The sequence below is a fragment of the Notamacropus eugenii genome, chromosome 3, assembly GCF_028372415.1.
Source record: "Notamacropus eugenii isolate mMacEug1 chromosome 3, mMacEug1.pri_v2, whole genome shotgun sequence".
In the NCBI taxonomy this organism is placed as follows: Eukaryota; Metazoa; Chordata; class Mammalia; order Diprotodontia; family Macropodidae; genus Notamacropus; species Notamacropus eugenii.
Window position 1 is genome coordinate 64,226,985 of NC_092874.1, and position 16,566 is coordinate 64,243,550.

Genomic DNA, 16,566 nt, shown 5'->3' on the forward strand with positions numbered 1-16,566 from the left:
GGAAGCTTAATATTTTTGAGTTGAATTGAGTGGTATAAGGTACCTGGAATTTAACAAAGCAATTTATCTTCCTTTATCAAAAATGATAGTGAAAGAGACAATTCTGTTGGCTGAGGTTAGGGCTGCAGTGTATGGATCACAGATTGAAACAGGTAAGGAAGCTTAGAGGATGGTCTCACTTCGTCCTTTGGCTGGTCAGCTGTGTCTAACTCTTCCTGACCCTGCGGATCAGACTGTCCATGGTTTGTTGTTTTTTTACTTTTGGCAAAGATCAATGCAGCAGGTTTGTCATTTCTTTTTCCAGCCAATGAAGGTGACCAGGAATAAGTGACTTGTCCAGGGTCACATAGCTGCACTCAGGTCTTCCTGACTCCACGCCTAGCATTCTCCCTACTGAGCCATCCAGCTGCCCCATTTGACAGATGAGGACACGGAAGCTCTGACTTGTGACAGAGGACCGGTTAAACCCACCCCTGCGCCCCAAGGAAGAGCCTCAGATGTCTGGTGCATCTTCGTTAACCCGTCAGTAAGCCTTCATTCAGTGCCTGCTGCGCGCCGGGCCCAGCACCGAGTGCCAAGGAGTGTGTGTGTTACGTGGCTGGTCCTTTGCTTTCCGAGAGGGCACCGGGGAGCTGCCGGGACTTGGATCTGGGTGAGGAAGGGGTGGGCAGGGTCAGCGGCCCACCTTCTCCTCCAGGGGCCGGATGCGGGCCAGGACTGGGGAGCCTCGCGGGCAGAGGATGCCCGAAGCCACGAATGCCAGTTCCTGCCAGCTCTCTTCATACAACACAATCCCCGGAGGTCCGTGACTGAGAACATGGTGCCAAGGGGGTCCTGGGTCTACCCCCCCCCCCCGCGGCTGTTCTAGATCACAGATCTAGAGCCTGACTGTCAGTGGGAGGAAGGCCGACCTCGCCAGCCTAAGGGACCACGGGTCTGCCCAAGGCCAGCGCCAGCACCAGGACCAGAACCAGAACCCTGCGATGCTGGATCCGGCCCCATCAGGGCATTGGATGCTGGCTGACCACAATTCATCAAAAATGGGGCGAACAGGGAAAGCCAAAGAAATGGGGGGGGCACAGTCACTGAAAGACTGGAAGGGGCTCTGAATAATACCTGAAATTGACAAATAACGGAAGCCTTTGCTAACTTAGAATAAAGGAAGTCTTTAACGATAATTTAACAGGAAATAAACTTTTTCACTTAATGAAATTAAATAGCTTAATAACAAAATTTAGTAACCTAAAATTTAAAAATAACGGAAGGCTTTCGTAAAAATGTAGTTAACATTGGATCACTTAAAAATGGCGGAAGCTTTCATAATAATTCAGAATGGCTTTCCTAATCATCGTAGCGGCCAGCCGTGCCGGCGCTTTCTGACACGCGAAGCTCTTTCCGAGGGTCCTCGGGAGCCCAGGAAGGAGCCGCGGTGGGGGAGGGGAGGCCCAGCAGAAGTCACGTGGGTGGCCGCCTGGCATCCCGGGACCCGAGAGTCCATTAAGAACCAGGCCGACTCAAACGCTCACACCCCCGGCGGGAGAAGGGGAGGGGCGGGGGAAGGGAGGAGTGGGAACAGGCTCAGCTGACGCGCGCTGAGCGCCGGGATCCGGGAGGAGGCGGTGGGCGGGGCGACCTCCGGGGCGGGTGAATGAGACGCGGCAACGATCCGCACATTCCAGCGTGCCCACGTGACCAGGCCTCGCGGCCTGAGGTAAACAAGCTCTGGGCGGAGGGAGGGGGCGGGGCGCCCGCCTCCCCGGTCCCTGCTACACACTCTCTCTCCCCGGCCTCCGGGACTCACTCCAGCGGGGCGGGCGGCTTGTCCCGGGAGTCCTCTGCCTCCTGGAGCGGCGGCCGGGCGCGTAGAGGGGAAGGGAGAGGCGCAGCCGTCGCTGCTGCAGCCGCAGCCCCCGTGACCCGCGCGCCCCCGCCCCCCGCCCCGTGGCGCAGCAGGAATTGGCGGGCCCGGCCCGGGCGCTATTTGCGGCCGCTGACGAGCGGCGGGCGGCCGGCCCGGGATGGTGGTTGGGTCATTTCTATTCTAGCGGCGGTGGCTCACCCGCCTGGGCCGCGGCCCCCTGGAGCCCGGAGGGCGTGTCCCCCCGCCGGGGGCTCGCCGCGCCTATAAGGGGCCGGAGCGGCCGCGGCGCGGCCATGCAGCTCTACAGCCCGGGCTTCAGCCACTACCCCTCGGGGGGACCCGCCGCCGCCGCCCCCTCCCCGCCCTCCGCGGCCGCCGCCCCCTTCAAGGTCTCCTTGCAGGCTCCGGACGCCGCCGCCGAGGCCGCCGGCGGTGACTGCCTACCCGCCACCCCTCCGGCAGCCGAGTCCCGAGAGGCCGCCGCCGCCGCCGGGATGCCCGCCTTCTCCTCGTGCTTCGAGATGGTGCCTCCGGGCGCCGCCGCCCCTGCTGGCGCCGCGGCGGGAGGCTCGTGCAAGCCGCCGCTGCCCCCGCCGCCCCCGCCGCCGCCACCCCACTACACCAGCACGGCGCAGATGAGCGTGCGCTGCCTGGGCCCCGAGCGCCGGCCGCCCGAGCCCCCGCGCCGCTGCTCCTCGTCCGCCTGGCTGCTGGAGGAGCTGCTCAAGCCGGGCCCCGAGCCCGGCCCGCGGCCGGACGGGCCCGAGCGAAACTTCCGTCTGAGCGAGCACCAGCAGGCCCTGGCCGCCGCCAGGCCCCGCGACGGCAGCCCCCGGCGCTGGGAGGCGGCCGCGCCCGCGCCCCGGGCCCGCGCCGAGGCGGCCCCCGAGCCCCCCGGCCGCCGCGCGCCCTCGCCCGGCGCCGCCGGCCCCAAGGACGAGAAGTTGGCCCTGTACCTGGCCGAGGTGGAGCGGCAGGACAAGTACCTGCGGCAGAGGAGCAAGTACCGCTTCCACATCATCCCCGACGGCAACTGCCTGTACCGGGCCGTGAGCAAGGCGGTGTCGGGCGACCAGAGCCAGCACCGCGAGCTGCGCGAGCAGACCGTGCACTACATCGCCGACCACCTGGACCACTTCGGGCCGCTGATCGAGGGCGACGTGGGCGAGTTCATCATCGCCGCGGCGCAGGACGGCGCCTGGGCCGGCTACCCCGAGCTGCTGGCCATGGGGCAGATGCTCAACGTGAACATCCACCTCACCACGGGCGGCCGGCTGGAGAGCCCCACGGTGTCCACCATGATCCACTACCTGGGCCCCGAGGACTCGCTCCGGCCTAGCATCTGGCTCAGCTGGCTCAGCAACGGCCACTACGACGCCGTGTTCGACCACTCGTACCCCAACCCGGAGTACGACAGCTGGTGCAAGCAGACCCAGGTGCAGCGGAAGCGGGACGAGGAGCTGGCCCGCTCCATGGCCATCTCCCTGTCCAAAATGTACATCGAGCAGAACGCCTGCTCCTGAGGGGCCGCCGGAGCGCCGCCCGCCCGGGCGTTTGGATCGACACGGGCTCCGATCAGGGTTACAGCACTTTCTAAACTTACTAGAGTTACTGTAGGTGTGAGGCCTTAATCACTTTGTTGGGACAGGTTTTTTTCCAGAGCTGAAGGTTGCAGCGCACCTGAATGATGTTTTATGATAGATAGCCTTGAGTAGTCTTAATGCTATTTATAATTTGTTGTATAAAGTTAGCACCACTTTATTTGCAAGCTGATTTTCTCATAGTGTATATTTGTTTATTCCTGGTAATCTATTTTCTATAAAAATGTATTTTTGCACAATATTTTTTAAGATTGGTGTACCTCCATTTATGACGTCTCATTTTGGCAAATGGCTTTTGGGCAGAGACCCAGAGAAGTACTTTGTATAAAGCTTATTTTGTACAGAGTTTGTGTTCTTTTATGCTGTATGGGATTTGAACTTTACATTTATTCTTTCAAATGAAATTGATGTCATTGGTGTTACCAGATAATTGATCCATTCCATCTCGAGGAGAAGAGTTTCTTGATTGGAAACCGTTGGATTATTTAGGAAAAGGAAAAGCTTTAAAAAAAAATGGGGGGGAAGGAAATGAGGTAGAGGAAAAACATTTTTGTCTAAAGGGCAGAACAAGTTTGTTCTGACTGACTGAGTTCCCATGTTCATTGGTATAGTGATTCTGTACTTTGGTTACTGTGTAAAGTGGCCTCTGATTGTCTGGTGCTCTCAGTTTTATTTATTTTTCATTTGTTACAATAGGATTTTAACATAGGAGAAAATGTGGTAACAAGATAATAGTCTTCTGCTTTTGTAATAAGTGTCTGATTCAGCTTGGGGATTTTAAAATGAACAGTATAAATGCCCCTGACAGCAGTTAAATTGTGGCAGGAGAATATTATCTTTGTACTTTGTTCCTTTGAAATACTTTCAAGGGTAAAAATGGAATTGTCCGGTATTATGTAAAGCTATCTGAAAAGAGCTTGTATGGTTTGCTGGGTCAAACGTTTCCAACTTAAAAGCTATCTCGTTTCCAATTTTAACTACTTTTAGTCATATTTATTAAGTAATGCAGTTTGTACTTTTTTATTTTGTAATATTTTGTGATTTTTTTGACTTTTTACTGTATTTGTATGATAGGACTATTCTCAGCTAATGGAATGAATAAATGCATACTTTTAATATTGTCTCCTAGTAGCAAATTTTGAAGTTATTTTTTTTCTTTTGGACTGATGTGTGATTTCATTGGTATAAGAATTTTCTTTGAAGAAATGTCTTCCAATGCAATTCACAGCTGCTCTGCAATTTATAGGCTTGGTGTTAGTTGTTCAAGGGCACCGAGGTTAAGTTACTTGCCCACATCATAGGACACAGCCTTTGTATGTTGTTAGAGAAGGGACTTTTAATTCAAGTCTGCCAGATTCTGAGACTTGAGTTGTGATCCACTACTCTGGCTGGGCCTGCCTCCTCTCTAAAATGATTTCTGTGAGTGGATTCATTTCCCTTTCACAAGTCACATTTTTCTTAGATGATGTAATAATACTGAATTCTTTAATAGTAACCTGGATTGGGCAACTATTAAGTCATTAAAAAAGTTTTGGAAGGAAATAATTTACAAGTAGAGTAAGAAATTGCTTCCATTATTTACATATAAATATTTTTATCTAGCAGATTCTAGATAAGAACATTAATTCCTCTTTGGCATTCTAAAACAGTGGAGGAAGTATATAAGTTTGAGTAAATTGGTGTAATGGTTTGGTTTTTGAGTGTAGATTTTTAACTTTATAAAATTATAGTTAAAGGAATTTCTGGTTTTAATTCATTCCAGGTTTTCATAATCAATACCTTTTATTAGAAATGTTTCATTCGTGGTTGACCTACACATAAGCAAAAATAAGCTTTGCAGAAGCAACTGGTTATTAGTTTTTCCTCATATCTTCTACCCCCCAGCCACTCATCCCTTTTAAAAGGAATCAACCTAGCTGTTTTGACACAGCAATTAATATTTTTTCACTTGTTTTTGCAGTGTGTACATAGTTATAGACTGGAGTTTGAGTAAATTCCTTCATAAATCAGGAATTATGTTACTGTCAAATAAAGATTAATGTGTCATTTTGGTTGTATTAGGTCTTTGGCTTTTTGGCCCAAGAAGTAGATCAAGCATAATTGGGTAATTTGGGAGGAAAAAGGATGAGTGTAGTGTCTTTTGCAGTAAATCAAGGGGATATTGAAAGCTCCATTTGTGTCTTATTCCCCCAGATTATTTCCTGTTAAATTCTACGTAGGGTATGAGGAATCTTAGTCTAATATTGATATTCCTATTTCTACCTCATGCTAACTTGAATCTTAGCAAAGTTTATTTTTTTCTAATGTCATAGCTGACGTTTGTCGAATTTTGTATTTTTAAAGTGAAGATTAGCTCCTTTGAGACTCAGAATTCTATAAATTAATTACATGACCATTTTTCAGATGAGGGAATTAAGCCTTAGAACTGCTATGTGTCTTATTCATGCCCTGTGTTAAAGCAGGATTTAAAGCCAAGTAATGGGACTCCCCAAGGCCAAAATGTTTTGTTATAGTATACTAGCACACCAGATGGATTAGTTATCTGATTTGATTAAGTTATCTGATTTGATTAACTTACCTGATTTGAATCTTAGTCATTTACAGTCCCTGTCCTTAAAGAGCTTAAGTCCTGCCAGAAGGGTATGTGTTCCTGGGTATGTGTTCCTAGTTAAGTAACCACACAGCAATAGGATGTGGGATGGAGGGAGTAGGGAAGGGAGATGATGATCCTAAGGAAGGCATTAAGCATTTTTCCCCTTCCTTACTGCATCATTTCACCTTTGGTAGCTTCGGTAGAAACCCTGAACCTCTGAGGACTCTGAAGAATTGAGGACAGGTAGGTTCAAGTGCTAGCCTGATTACTTGCCAGTGTGACCTTGAACGATTTGGTTCATTTATAACCTCTCTGACCTTCAGTTCCTAATCTGTAAAGTGAGGGTGTTGGACTAGATGTCCTTTAACATCCCTTTCAGCTCTAAATCTGGATAAGATTGATTGGAAATCTGAACTCATAAAAAGTCTAATAGGAATAGGATATGTGATTGACTGGTATGCAGAGGTGTCAAACTCAGGACCAAAAGGCAGCTAGCTCCCAAGTGTGCTAGAACCAACCGTATTAAAATGTAGTTGGGGCATGTTTAATAAAACAAAAATACAACATAATGTCGATTTGTGGTTTTCTAAGTTATGTTGCCTGCAGTGATCCTTTTCTGTTTGATATTGACACCATTGGTATAGAGATGAGGAAACTCCTACCAAAATCAGCACCTGCAACTCATAGTCTTATGTGACTTGCTGATGGCCACAGCCACCTAGTATCAGGCTGGCTTGGAGGATACTTCTTTATTATGCCACAATGCTTTTCAAAAGGTATGACATGTTAAAGAATAATATCACTACACTTTCCCCGCAATGTTTTTTATTTTTCAGTTTTTGGTGCTGTGTAGCAACCAAACGTGAATAGTATAAGAACTGATTTACCCGGTTGTTTTCTCTTGCAGCAGGGAAGTAACATTTGTTCTTTAATATAGTCTCATAGATAAAAGTGGGAGTATGGGACAAATATCCGTGTATTATATACCCATCTTATTTATCTTTTTTTGGTTTCATTTGATTTTTAAAATTTCTAAAATTAAAATTTATAATTTATAAATTATCTTATATAAATTATATATAAATTAAAAGTTTTCATTTCTTTTTAAGTTATGTTTTAAGTTCCAAACTTTGACCTCTCTCTCTTCCCATCCTGCATTATTAGAAGCCACCATTTGACATGTTTGTGTACAGATACACATGCACACAGACATATATGTGACGTTTGTCATACAATATACATTCATGTATATGTAGTATGCATCGTGTATGCATATGTATGTAAAACCATAATCAGTTCTTTCTCTTTTCTTTAGAAGTCCTTTGTAGTTGATTTGAATGTTTCTAATACTTAGAATAGGTTAGCTATTCACACTTATTTTTTGGACAGTATTGCTGTTACGGTATCCATCATTCTCTTGGTTCTTCCTGTTTACTCTTTTTAAAAAGTTAAAAGACAGCTAGGTGGCACAGTGGCTAGAGTACTGATGGGACTCGAAGACAAGTTCACATCCAGACTCGGACACATTTTAGCTCTGAGCAAGTCATTCAACCTCTGCCTCAGTTTCCATGACTGTTGACAGGGGATAATAATAGCACTTCAGCCCAAGATTGTTGCAAGGACCCAATGAGATCATATTTGTAACAAAGGTGCTCAACACATCTGGCACATAGTAGGCACTTAATAAATCCTTGTTGTCTACCTTTGGCTATCTTATGTGAACATCCATGCTTTTAATTAAAAAATTTCAAAGTAGGAGTAATATTTTTTGAATTGCAATAAGTATATGCACAATAACAAGCAGCAAGGGGAAAAACGTTAGATAGTATAGGCAAGCCTCGGAGATACTGTAGATTGAGTTCCAGACCACTGCAGTAGAGCAGAATATTGCAATAAAGTGAGTCACATGAATATTTTTGGTTTCCGAAAAAAGAATGTTAACCATCATCTGAGCCTTAAGTGAGTCCTAATGTTTTTGCTGGTGGAGGGGTTGATGTTGATGGCTGTTGACTGAGCAGGGTGGTAATTGGTGAAGGTTGGGGTGGCTTATGGCACTTTCTTGCATTTGAGCATTGACTTCTTTTCAGCTGAACATCTTAGAGGCTCTTGTGGAATTATTAATTGGCCTAATTTCAATATCATGTCTCAGGGAATAGAGAATCCCAAGGAGAGGGAGAGAGATAGGGAATATCTGGGCGGTAGATCAGTCAGAACATACACAACCACTTACTGATTAAGTTTGCTGTCTTATATGGGCCTGGTTCATGGCACCCCAAAACAATTTCACTAGTAACATCAGAGATCACTGATAACAGATCACCCTAACAGACATCATAATATTAATGAAAATGTTTAAAACATTGTGAGAATTACCGGTATGTGACACAGAGATACCATGTGCTTTTTTAAATGTCTCTGTTAGACTTGCTTGACACAAGGTTGCCACAAACCTTTAGTTAGTAAAAACATGGTATCTGCAAAGTGCAATAGAGCAAGATGTCCCTGTATTGTGTAGTGCGAAGGACATTGAATTAGAAAATGAAAAGGCTTGGGTTGTGATTCCTGACTGATTTTGAAGCTGGTAGTTGACAAGGCTCTCTGAGCCTGCTCAATAGAATTGTTGTGAGGCAAGTGCTTTGTCATATTGTAAGGCATCTTGTTAAACACCTAGAACTAGTTAACCTCTTCATTTTGGGAATATTGCCATGTTGAAGTGTTTTCTTAACGATTGTTGCATTGAGAAATAGCTCTTCAAATAATCCTACTTTACTTAAATTCAAGTGTTAATTCATTGCTGAAGAGATTAGAATATTGTCAAACTCTAAAAGCTCTTCTAGAGTGTACTGATCTGCTCACAGGTTATTGAATTATTTTTAAAGGTATTTGATAATCTTGCTAAATGTACTGACCAAGAAGAAACGTGGTTCACTTTTTAAAGGAACTTTTTTTCCCCATTATGTTAAGCCACGATTCTGAGCGCTGGTTTTCGGATACCTTTGGATGCTTCCAGTTTTCTAAAAATAAAACAGTTGCAATTCTCCAAAGAAAATTAACTCTATTTTTCAAAGCATAAGATATATAGAACTTTTAGGTGGAGAATGTTGTGAAATCAAACACATGAGAGGGTTTTACAACCTCAAGAATGTTGGAAACTGTTGGCAGAGTAATCCTAGAGATTATAAATGGAAGAATGTTATTTTGAAAATGTAGGGCCTTTTTCAAGTCAGAGATAGAAATCTCATTTTCACCATATATTTTGTCCTTATGCTATCATCTAAAGGGGTGATCCCGATTAGTTGGGCTGAATCATTTTCAGAGTTAAGCCAAATTGTTTTAAAGTAACTCTTCCAGTAACTGAAAGTGATTTTGAAAATATGTCTAGGTCATAGGGACTTGCTGTGACTTGTTAGGAAAACTACACCCATCCTAAGTTCATTTATTCTTTTCCCCGTGGCCCAGGTGAAAGAGAATTGTTAATATTTTGAAGCATACTTTTGCACATTTTCTTTCCTTAGTTGTTTAGGGCCTGAGGTTGTAAATCAGATTCTACTTATGGGCCATTTTCTTGTGTTCTATAAAATAGATTATTGAAAAAGTTGCATAAGTGGACAAGGAGGTAAACCAGATATATAAAAAGAATGAGATTTGTCTGGGTGTGGTGGCAAAAGCTTGTAATCCCTGCTGGGGGTGGGAAGGAGGCCAAGCCTGGTGCATTAATTGAACTTGGGACTTCAGAGCTGCAGTGGACCTGAAGCCCAACAGGTATCTGACAGCAGTATGAAGAGCCCCACTATGGTTGAGGGTCAGGGTGCATCAAGTTAGCCACGAAGGGGCAAAATGTCCCCAAAATGGAGCAGGTCAAAGCTTCCATGATGGTTTGTATCAGGTTTGTTTTTGTTTTACTCTTACTATCTCCAGTGAGTTTCAATTGTAAGTGGCTGCTGCATTGCCAGGAAGATCCACTGTCTTCATGCTAGTTCAACCCCCATCCCCCCAGAAAAAAGAGGGGGAAAAAAAAAGATCCTACACGTGGTCAACTCGGGTGGTACTTTGGTAATTCCTGAAATAGTGAAAGAGGAGGACCTCTAACACAATGAGTAGATTCTCAACAGGATATTTATGAGGAAACCTGGATAAAAATTGCAGAATTAGAAGTCATGGAAGGTGATACTTATGCCAATGAAATCAGGAATCTTTCAAAGTAAGTATTACATGGGCTTCTTGTGTTCAACACCAACTTCCTTAAATCTGGTCAGTTGTACTGTAAATATATGCCATGAATCGTGATGGGACTGGGAAAGTACAAAAACAAATAAGTGATATGCTGCCCCCACTAATGGAACAACTAATATAGTGGCGTTTCCCCACGTAAAAGGCACGATGTTATTCAGCCATTATGAGAGTATATGGCTTGACTGTAGTCATCATGAACATTAGAAAAATCTAACAGCTCATTTATTGTTCTAATTTAAGCTCCCTGAAGGCAGGCATTATTTTACTTTTCTTGTCTTTAGTGCTTAGCCCAGTGTCTAATACATAGAAAGTGCTTAATAAATTTTTATTGCTTGATCTAGCATCATTGGGGAAGAACATGAACTCTCTAAATTCCAGAATGTGGAAAAGTGTTAACCATGTTGATGGAGATCTTTCTGATTTTATGACATACTTCTCCATACATAACCCAACAGCCTTTTATTTTCAAGGTTGTCATTATGAACATTTTTATATTCTGCTATAATGTGTTGCTGTCTTCAGGGTTTGTTGAGGTACATGGGACTATTTACCCTTGAACTTTATGACTTAGGATTATCTTTTTGAGCCCTTGTGTCTCCTTCCAATAGTTTTCTTTTTTTTCTCATGGGGACAGGTGCCACTTTTTGCAACTTTCCATGCATCCATTCTTAGTGTACCTTCCCTCTCACCATTCTAAATAAATCACTGCCTCTAATCTGCCTATAATTGGGAAACCAAGCTGGTTATAATGGTGTCTGTAGAAAGAACCAGCTCAAAGTGAGGGCCTGAGATGCTTTCCAGTGAACCAAGCAGTTGGAGTTTACATGTATTCTGTGTCACCTACCATTTTGTTTGTGTTCCTCAGAGGTCTTTGTGTTTTCCATGTTCTTTATTGTTTCAGGTAGTTGAAGTTGTTAAGTGAGGTGTTAAGAGTTTTAAAAAAGTGTAAATAGTGTGTCCACTAAGTTACAAGTGACTATCTACTTCCTACAATTCTTCAGGTTCATGGTACTATGGAAAGAGGCTGACTTTGAGGTTAAAGAATCTGAATTTTTATCCTGCTTGTCACCTACTACCTGTGTGACCTTGGACAAGTCACAACCTCTCTGGGACTCTGTTTCCTCAGCTGTAAAATGAGGGGATTGGATTAGGTGGAATCCAAGAGTCTTTTCAGCTGTTCATGTATGACCCCATGATCATTCCCCTTCAAAGTTCTGGCTCATCTGCCATTGCTCAGTTGCTCTGCCCTTTTATATGTATACTCTTTCAGAATTATCCTAGGTTGCTTTTTCTTTCCCACCAAATGTCCTTTTACCTATCAGTTTTTGTACCAGAATATCCTATATGTTTCCTTTCCACCATTAGACTAATTAGAATGTGTTATTAGACCATTCTCATTTCTTCCAAGAAGCCTTTTCAAGTTCGAGTGAAAATGGTTTAATCAGATATGTAATATCAGTGCTGATGTGACCAATGTCCTCTCCTTGTATAGTTGTATTTCTTTATCTGGAAAGAGGTGCTTCCCTACTTCTTACCATCTCTTCCCCTCTTACAAGTTAAAAGCATATGAGCTTTCTAATAGTGCCTAGGATGGTGACATTGGACCCCCCAAAAAGGCACTGATGGATTGATTTACTTTTCTATAGAACTTAAACATTTGAGGAAGACTATATTAAGCCAAATGGCTAATACTCCAGCATTTTAAATCAGTTGAAACTGAACTAAAACCTGTCTTCTGCCATACCAGATTTAAGCACCTGCTGATGCCAAGTGTGTTTATAAAGGTGTAACCATGATGACATTGTTGGGGAGTAACAACTGATTCCAAACCATCCTCCTGTTTCAGTTAGTCTTCAGTTTGAGTCATTTTAGAGATTGACAGGGTAGTTGTGTTTCTTCTCTTATCAGGGGGACAGAAAAGGCGGTGCCCAAAACAAACAATTGTGAAAGGAATTTATACCAATGTGTCACATAACACCAGGACTGCCAATTTGTAAAATAAACTCAGATGAGGCTTTCAGTTCTAATGACAAACAGGAAACATTCTGCTATTTGTTTCAGCTAGCTTTTACAGAGAAATATGAGCTATGCTGATGATGTAACAGGAATAAAAAAAGGAAATGCCACTAGTTAAATGGAAGAATACAGGCAGGCAGTTTGGAGTTAGCTGTCAATTCACAGCTTTTGCCACCATAGAGGAAAAAAAAAAAAACCTCACAAAGAGGAAATAGCAGTTAGCTCTTTAAAGAAAGGGAAATAAGGCCTGTGACTCATGAGCTGATCACTGCAGATTCCTTATAGAAAGTACTCCAGTAAATGGGTTTACTGTAGGAGGAAGATGGCAAAGAATTCTGTTGCATGGGGAGTTTTCTACGCAGAGAACGACTCTGCAAGTTCTTTATTACTGTAGAATTGATATGATTGTGGCCAGCGTCAGGGGTGATCAGTACCACTGAATACACTGGCAAATTAAAAAAAAAGATTGTGCCTGTGTAGGTCACAAATGATTTGTAGTATCTGCGTGGAAACTGCTTTAGCAGTGAAATCTCCTTGTGAAAAGAGAAAATGAGAATGCATATGGATTCTGTTGCCTTAAAATACGAAATATTTTATAAGATCTCCAGTGATAAAAGGGTGTGGCTCACAGATCATGGAATCACATATAATAAATATACTATGCTGCACTTACAAAGAAAGATATTTAAAAGTCTTGCTGATTCTGTGTGCACCTTTTGTCTCCTTTTCATTCTCACCCATTCTTTGAAAAGGTCAATGCAATCCACAAGCTTTATGAAAGGATGTGGCTCTTCATGCTAGTTTCCAATGAAAATGCCATTTTATTCCAATTTAATAAAAAATAAACATGAACAGTTCTCAGGTTTATAAAGATCTTTCCTCTTTTAGACACTGCCTGTTGTGTTCCTTACATCTTTTCGTGTTCATTCCTCTGCATTGCCTTGGCTTCTTGTGTGTATGCTGTTTTTCCTTTTCTCTCTGCAGATTTTGTTCCACATATTATTGCTGCACTTGAAACAGCTTGACCTTTATTGTTTGTCTAGTTGGAGAGTGTATGCAGGGAAAGACTGAAAAGGATAGGAATAATAGGAAAAGGAAATAAAACAGCACATATTGTACTACAGAACTTGTTTCTGCTTCATTTAAAAAATCATATTCTTTCATCTCCATGTCTTTGGCTCAAATTTCTCTTTTAGGTATTAAGTTCTATGGTTTTGCAAAACACAGGGCATGTTTAATGTTTGGCTGGTAAAAAAAAATTAGCAGTTCAGGATACATATCCCTTTATTGGAATGAACAGATCAGGAAGAAATACTTTCAGCTTAAACATTTGTTCTTTCATCTTCACTTTGTGACTCTACAATTCTTTGTAAATGAATGTAAGTTGATCTACTTCTCTGTTTTTTCTTCCTTAACAAATTACATTAAAAAAAAAAAAGTAGCTTGATCTTCCTACTCCGAAATTGTTCCAGTAAATTTTGCAACAGAAAACTTAGCATGGTCTTTGTTTTATTGGATACATAATAATTCTTGAGCAGTTATAAATTTTGTTTTTACACAATAGATGCTTCCCAACCAACACCAGGAGAAAACTCCCTGCAAACATATAACCTAGAAATGGTTAAGCATCACTGTAACTGATATTTCATGTCACTTTCCTGTTTTATAGTTTGAGCAGTTACAACTTTTCTAAGGTTACAAAACATTGGAACCAAAACTTAGTAAATGGTTTTAAATTTGTTTTAACTAGTAAATTGAATTAGTAAATTTGTTTTAAGAACAAATAATTGTGAGAGATACAAGATACAAAAGAAATGTAAGATATGGACTGTTGCCCAGAAGGAATTTACATTCTGTGTTGTTGATAAGTCTAGGGTTAGCCCATGAAACAATTAGAATAGCCTAATATTAGGGTCTAATGCATTGTACTGAAGTTATACTAAGTGTGTTACAATGTAAGTGATATAAGAATTGAGAGAAATGAAAGCTAATTATAGTTTGAAGTTTAAAAAATACCATAAAAATGGATGAATTGCTGATCTTTAGGGTTGGTGTCTAGGTCTGTGTTTTAACTCATTCACTAAAGGTCATTTAAATTGAATATCAATGCTCTATCTTTCCTGAAAATGAAGGAACAAAAAAATGATTGTAGGGTGCCTAGATCTCCATAAGCATGTATTATTCAGAAGAGATTTGGGTGGATAACCTAGTTTTCTCAGAAGGAGCAAATAATTATCCTGAAAATGTTGAGGGTAAACTAAAGCATTTGCAAGAACTGTGATACCAGCAATGCACATTGAATTTTGTCCACAATATTACTTATCTTTAGAGTGCTCTTTCTACTGTGGTCAGATATTGGTATCTTACTGACCACAAGCACAATGTATCTTAGATCTTCTGGCTTTTTCTTTAAGCACAAGCGTTTGTAACCTTTTTTGTCATGAACCCCTTCTCAGAACAATATTTTTAAATGTGTAAAATAAAATACATCAGATTACAAAGGAAACCAATTATATTGAATTATAGCTATAAAAAAATTATAAGTTCAAGAACCCCACCCAGGATTTTTTTTTAAAAGTTCATGTGCTCCACACAGACTACAAACCCTTGCTTTTACCCCTAAAGTGATGGCAGATCAGTAACCAGGAATTTTTTTGTGATGGAGACAAGGTACATGAATTGTTGCCTTAGTTAAGGTTTGGGATGGAAGGGAAACACTGGCTATAGGAGATCAACGCCAGTGATACTGCAATGTGGCGGGGGGAGAGGGGGAAGAGCTCATTATCCAGTAGTTTCTGTTTTAATAACTTATTTTTTGCTAACTAGCTGCTAAGCTCTGTTGCACTGGTACAGCAGTCTACCAGCAATCTCTGAATTAGGCAGCTAGAGTCAAAGCCCTAATCATCCCACCTTAGTTATAGTTCTGTGTCAATAGTAATTACCGATCTTTGGATTTAGATGACTGTTCGTTATTATTGTCATTAAAAGTTTTTTATATAAATGTTGCTTGGCTTTTACATTGAGCACGTAATACGTATCAAAATAATGACATGAGTACTTCAGTGCATCCAAACAAGAAATGACACAGTTTGGAAAACACCAGCCACTGGGAATTCTAACTCTTATTGAACATTCTCAGTTTTATGGGACTCACTTTCATGCTATTAGTGAGTAGCTTTAGATTGCTGAAGTTTGATTAATAATCAAACCTGTCTTTGGAGTGGGTACTTCAAAGTAGATTGCTAATCTTTGATACATTTATTTGGGATTTGTGCTGGGGCCTTTTTTTTTTTAATCATGTGAAATTTTCTGGGTTAATGGCATGAAAATAGGATTAGAAACATTTGGATACTGTCTTTGATACAGCGGTATTTTTGTTGAGTGGTTATTGTGAAATTCCATGTTGTATTTGTTGCTTGAAGTTCCATTTGACTTAATGATAACTCTGAGCAGGAATCATATCCCTTTTTATAGATAATGACATTAAAGCACAGAGAATCAGTTACTCAATTGCAATGTAATTGAAAAAGCACTGAACTTGTCGGCAGAAGAGTCCTAAGCTTGCCACTTGTTAGGAGGCAGCCAGGTAGCACAGTTCAAATCCAACCTCAGACTCTTAACTGTGTGACCCTGGGAAAGTCACTTAACATCTGTCTGCTTCAGAGTCCTCAGTTGTAAAATGAGAATAAAAATCACATCTACCTCCCAGAGTGGTTCTAAGGATCAAATGAAATAATATTTGTAAAGTGCTGGCACATAGTAGGTGCATAATAAATATTTGTTTCCTTCCTTTGGGCCATTTGCAAGTTACTTAAGCTCCCTAGGCTTCAGTCTCCTCATCTATAAAATAAAGGTCTTGTATGGGATGATCTCTAGGGTCTCTGACATTTTTATGGTTCCTTGATTCTCAAGTACATAGCAGCAGAGTTGAAATGAGTACCCAGATCTCCTGATTCCTGGTCTACTGTTCTTTGTTACATCTCCTCTGTAATGGTGCTGTATTGCATACAGATAGTTTATAAATCTGAGGAGAGATTTATGTATGAACATCTATTATGAAAGTGCATCTTTGTTTAATTATTTTTGTCATGTTGATGATACAGCATTAGTATCCTGTGTTTTACCTGGAGGAGTGAATATACAACAAAGTCTTCAGATTTGAAGATGTTAAAGACCATGGCCATAATTAGGACGGGGCAACTGAAACTTTGTTCAAGTCTACCGAAATTTATAGGTCCTTGCAGCTCCAACAGCTCTTCAGC

At 42.1% G+C, this 16,566-nt stretch overlaps 1 protein-coding gene across 1 annotated transcript; it reads left to right on the plus strand.

Moving 5' to 3' along the window:
* The first annotated feature begins 1,171 nt into the window (after positions 1–1,171).
* On the plus strand, positions 1,172–4,585 carry OTUD1 (OTU deubiquitinase 1). The gene has a single exon (XM_072651713.1). The coding sequence runs from the start codon at positions 2,155–2,157 to the stop codon at positions 3,382–3,384; it is 1,230 nt and encodes a 409-aa protein (XP_072507814.1). The 5' UTR covers positions 1,172–2,154; the 3' UTR covers positions 3,385–4,585.
* Positions 4,586–16,566: the final 11,981 nt, after the last annotated feature.